This window comes from Marmota marmota, unplaced genomic scaffold, assembly GCF_001458135.2.
Source record: "Marmota marmota marmota unplaced genomic scaffold, marMar, whole genome shotgun sequence".
NCBI classification, from domain to species: Eukaryota; Metazoa; Chordata; class Mammalia; order Rodentia; family Sciuridae; genus Marmota; species Marmota marmota.
This window is the reverse complement of record NW_026006189.1, coordinates 1-5,240: the sequence shown is the minus strand read 5'-3', so window position 1 is coordinate 5,240 and position 5,240 is coordinate 1. Positions and strand designations below refer to the sequence as shown.

Sequence of the window (5,240 nt, the reverse complement as noted above, 5' to 3'; positions counted from 1 at the left end):
GACCTGCTGCTGGCTCTGGTGCTGCCGCCGCACCTGGCCTACCGCCTGCAGGGCCAGCGCTGGCCCTTCGGTGAAGTCACCTGCCGCCTGGCCACGGCTACCCTCTACGGCCACATGTACGGCTCTGTGCTGCTGCTGGCCGCCATCAGCGTGGACCGCTACCTGGCCCTGGTGCACCCCCTGCGGGCCCGCAGCCTGCGCGGCCAGCACCTGACCGCCGGGCTCTGCGCGGCCACCTGGCTCATGGCGGCTGCCCTGGCACTGCCCCTGACCCTGCAGCAGCAGACCTTCCGGCTGGCGGGCTCCGACCGGGTGCTCTGCCACGACGTGCTGCCCCTGGGCGCCCAGGCCTCCCACTGGCGGCCGGCCTTCACCTGCCTGGCCCTGCTGGGCTGCTTCTTGCCACTGCTGGTCATGCTGCTGTGCTACGGGGCCACCTTGCGCACGCTGGCGGCCGGCGGCCAGCGCTACGGCCACGCGCTGCGGCTGACCGCCCTGGTGCTGGCCTCGGCCGTGGCCTTCTTCGTGCCCAGCAACGTGCTGCTCCTGCTGCACTACTCCAACCCCAGCCCAGACGCCTGGGGTGACCTCTACGCCGCCTACGTGCCCAGCCTGGCCCTCAGCACGCTCAACAGCTGCGTGGACCCCTTCATCTACTACTACGTGTCCCTGGAGTTCAGGGACAAGGTGCGGGAGGGGCTCTGCTGCCAGCCGCCAGGAGCCACCACGGCCTCCAAGGCCTCCGGGGAGGTGGGCAGCCCCGGGTCGGGCACCCGCTCCTCTTCACTCCCGTGACACCCTCAGGAGGGTGGCCAAGGGGGAAGGGGCCACCTTGGGAAGAGCAGGGTGTCCCCCTAAACCCACGTCCTTCCCAGAACCTCGGAGCATGACCTCACTTGGAAATAAAGTCAGTGTAACTGTCCTTAGTTATGATGAGGCCACGTTGGAGGGAAGCTGGGCCCTCCGCCAGTGGCTGGTGTCCTTCCATAAAGGGGAGAGGACACAGAGACCCAGGGAGAAGCCCTGTGACAAAGGAGGCAGGCTGGAGTGACATGGCCGTCGAAGCAGGAGAGGGCCTGGGGCAGGCCGCCCACACACCTCCGGAGGGGCCAGCCTCACGGACACCCTGCGCTTGGGTTCCGGCCTCCAGAACGGAGACAGTGAATCTGTTGTTTTTAAGCCACTTGGTGCCTTTCTACAGCGGCCCGGGGACACAGGGTGAGGCTAAGTGCAGACTCCCGGCCCAGCCACCTTCCAGGCTCAGCTCTGTGGCATGACACTGCCGTCACCAGGTGAGGTGGTCACCTGTGAGGTGGGGACGAGGATACTCCCTGAACCATCAGAGTGGGGTGCACCCTTGCTCCCCAAGTCCACCACCAGCAAGGTCAGCCTCCCGCCGTCACCGAGGCTCCCGAAGACCTCCCGCCCAGTGGACTGACTTCCCAATCCCCTGATGCTGACCTCAGCAGGACAGAGTGGGATGAGGGCAGGGTGGACGTGTGCTTGGCGGCCGGGGCCAGGGCTGCCAGCCACAGCCTGCTCTGAGCTGTCGGGAGGACCAGGGGCCACATGGGTGCCTGTCAGGGACAGGCCCCGGGCACACACACCTCCGCTCCCCCCCACGCTACGAGGCAGCCGGACAGGGCAGGGGCTGCAGAGGGAGCCCCACCTGAGCAGGCCAGTCCACCGCTGGGCGCCCCACTGGGTCTGTCTGACCAGCCCGGCTTTGGGCCGCTGGCCTCAGGTGCACACCTAAGGCCATGCCCTGAAGTGCTCCAGGACGTCCCCACCGGGGAGCTGGGGTCACCCTCACAGCTTTATCATTTCTTCCAACCGCACGTCCATCTGTGAGGATCCTAGGGCATGCATTAGACCCTAAGACCTTCCCCCACACACCCACTCTGGAAGGCCAGGCCCAGGGCCCCTGGCCATCACCTGGCCACTGTGCTCTGAGTGACCAGCTGCCGGGCCCTGGGTGTGAAGAGCTTCACCCGCTGTGCGTCCCCCAGGCTCCCACTCCCTGCAGGAGGCTGAAGACGGCCCGTGAGTCTGGAAATCAGCTTTTATTTTTATCAACAGGCCGTACAGTGGGGGGGACAGGGCTCGGCCTGGGGATGAAGTCTGCTGGCCTGTCCCTCATGGGCTGGCAGGAGCAGCCGGCACTGAGAGGTGAGGACCCCCAGGCTGGAGCCTCTCAGCCAGGGAGGGGGTCTGTGCTACCCCCTTAAATCAGAGAAATGCTGGCTGAAATAAATACCGTCTTGAAAAGGCCCAGGGGGACAGAAACGGGCACCCCAAGGCCACCAGGAGCAACAAGATGGGACGGACAAGGGCTGGGGCGGCGGAGGGTCCCAGAAGGCAGGCAGCTCTGAGCACGCAGCCTCCACCCTGGGGCTGGGGTCCCCCAGAGCTGCTGGGAGAGGAACCGTCCCCTAAATGCCAGGGGCTGGGGACATGGGCTGTGGAGGCCCCAGGTCCCCCAGCCCCAGGAGCAGAGCAAAGTGCCTTTGCCAGGAGCCGTGGTCTTCCCACAGGGCCCTCTGCCGTCCAGGCTGCACTTGGAAGACGTCCTGGGCCAGAGCAGAGGGTGCAGGGAAGCCATCGTCCTGGCACAACCCGAGGTCCTGGTCTAGAGGCTCAGCGGCCTGAGAGCCCCAGAGAGAGTCCAGGGCTCTGTGTTTTGGAGACAGGTGTCTTGTTTAGTTTCAAAGTCACAGACGAGGGACAGTGACGCTGTCTCCCTTCTCTGGTCAGCTGCGTCTTCTCAGAAGAAGACTCGGGGACCACAACACCTCCCTGGATGTTCCTTCTCCCAGGAGCAGAATGTCAGGCTGTGGCCCCAACCCAGAGCTGGGAGTGGGCACCTGGATGTCCACCTGCAGCTGTAGAGGCCGGGTGCTCGGGGACCCCAGCCACTCCAGCTGTCCCCTACCATGCTCAGGACTCCCCATCCTAGGGCGGGCAGGTTCCGTCATTCTGTCCACCAGACTGGAGGCAGGGTCACAGGGGGCTGGGGCGGACCCCTGCCAGGCAGAGTCACGGGCTGACAGGGACCAGGCAGGCAGATGGCGCCATCCTGCTTCGAGTGTGGTGGCCGTTAGGAAGAGAAACCGCTCTGGCTGTCCAGGAGAGAAGGAGACACTCCCTAGGGGCTGCCAGGCTCCTGGGGCACAGCCCTGTCCCCTTCCCACACCTGCCCCCAGGAGGCTCCCACCTGTCGCTTCCTCAATTTTCTTTTTTTTTTTTTTGAGATGGGGTCTCACTCTGTTGGCCAAAGCAGCCTCCAGCTCCTGGGATCAAGCCATCCTCCTGCCTGAGCCTCCCCGGCAGCTGAGCCTACAGGCGTGTGTTACCATGTGCAGCTCGAGCTATGAACCCCCTCCCTCAAAAACAAACCAAAAAACCCCACCTCTCCTAAGGTCCTAGAGGGAACCGGAAAGTCGTCACTTAGGGAAAGTTTAAAACTGTGCATTAGTATAAAGGAAGGTCAGGAAGCACAAATGGACATATAATGGATGTCAGTGACTTCAGACTTTCTGTTTTAGGTGACGTGGACCCAGTAGTAATGCTAAGTAGACGGAGAAAAGCTCGCGGACGTGCATTATGATTCCCAGAGCTCCCCGGCCCCACCCCTCGCGTGTGCTGCCAGTGATCAAACCCAGGGTCTCGGGCACACTAGGGAGGGGTCTCGGGCACACTAGGGAGGTGCTCGGCCACGGAGGGACACCTCTGGCCCTACAAAAAAAATCCTAATGCTAAAATCAAAAGCTAAGTTAAAATGAAAATTCAAAAAGATATATCTGATTAATTGAACAGAGGACACAGAAGGGGAGTTTAACAAATACTTATGGGCCTCTCAATAATTATATTAAACCCATTATGTCCCAGTGTCCCTTGTATAGAACCCCCCCCCAAAAAAAAATATATATATATATATAAATGAAAACTTAAATGGAACAACAAGTCTCCTTATGTGTGCTAGGCAAGTGCTCTACCACTGAACTGCAGCCTCTGAACTGGAAACCTAAGCCTCTTCTGGGTGGAGTTTTCTGTCACCCGCACCCAGAGGTTCCTGCTGCCGGAAGCCAGCCCAGCTGAGCCTGCAGCCCTGGAGCCTCGTGGCCACCCCCAGCCCTTCTTCCCCCACCTCACTTGGAACATGGGGCTGGCGTCTGATGTATGTTGAGCAGGTGGAGTCTAGAGGAGATGGATCCCCTCCACTATCCCCAGAAACTTGTGGGGTGACCCTGTAATTGAGGTCCCTCTACTGCCTGCAGGGGCGGTGGAGGTGGGCCCAGTGCTCACCTGCCCTCTGCCTCCCCCTCAGGCTCGGGGGTCCAGCGCAGGGCTTCGAGGCCAGCTGCGCTCAGCCTGTTGCCCTGCTGTGCGTGTCCAGGGCCCAGGAGGGCTGGGTCGTCATCGTAGGAGTGGGACGCAGAGGCTGGTGGCTGCTGCTCTGGAAGGGAGGGGGGGCCTGGTCCAGGAGGTGCTGCAGGAAGGGATGGGGATTGCTGGCGGTCCAGAGGGACACAGGGTGAGGGAGAGGAGGAGGTACATGCGGAGCCCAGAGTGACAGAGGGGGAGGAGAAGGTCCCAGACCAGGGAAGAGGGGACACCCAGGGGCAGACATGGGGAAGGAGTGCAGAAAGACTCCAAGGTGAGATGAAGGTGGGAGAGACTTAGCAAAACAGAGAGCAGGTGCAAACAGAGATGGCATGGCAGCCAGCCAGCCAAGGGACAAGGACATCCACCTGGAATCAAAAGACAGAAAGATGGAGATGGGGGGAAGAGAGGTAGGAGAGGCAGAGGGAGCCTGAGCCCGGGGAACCTGGGAGATGCTGACTGGTCACCAAGGTGGAGTGAGGCCGGGGGAGACCCAGAAAGAGCTGCACAAAAACGGGTAAGTAGGAGGAGGGAGGTGTGGGGAGACAGGAGGGCGGAAGCTAACCAGGAGCACAGAGGGTGGGCGAGCAGCAGGCAAGGACAGGGCAGGGGCGGCACAGGCAGGCAGAGAGGGGAGAGGGGAGCAGGAAGATGAAGGGGCCAGGGCTGGAGAAAAGGGGGAAGGTGGTAAGAAAGAAGAGGTCGATGCCCACAGCTTGGGGCACAAGATGGGGCCCCCAATTCCAGGCTGCAGTGGAGTCCTCACCGAGGGCGCAGAGACCCGGGGGCGCGGGTTCCAGGTGCGCGCGCCGGCGGCAGGCGGCCTCCTGCAGGTGGCAGGCGCTAGTGTAGACAAC

The 5,240-nt window shown here is 62.2% G+C and overlaps 1 protein-coding gene and 1 long non-coding RNA gene across 2 annotated transcripts; one reads left to right on the top strand and one right to left on the bottom strand.

Annotated features, from left to right (window-relative positions):
* The first annotated feature begins 6 nt into the window (after nucleotides 1-6).
* On the top strand, nucleotides 7-922 carry F2rl3 (F2R like thrombin or trypsin receptor 3). Its single transcript, XM_015476542.2, has one exon. It carries the CDS (start codon nucleotides 115-117, stop codon nucleotides 793-795), a length of 681 nt encoding a protein of 226 aa, XP_015332028.1. The 5' UTR covers nucleotides 7-114; the 3' UTR covers nucleotides 796-922.
* Nucleotides 923-2,044: 1,122 nt separating this feature from the next.
* LOC125614715 lies at nucleotides 2,045-5,240 on the bottom strand. Its single transcript, XR_007345282.1, has 3 exons — nucleotides 5,150-5,240; nucleotides 4,306-4,489; nucleotides 2,045-3,119 (listed from the first exon to the last, which is right to left on the bottom strand). It is a non-coding gene; the product is annotated as an uncharacterized LOC125614715 (long non-coding RNA).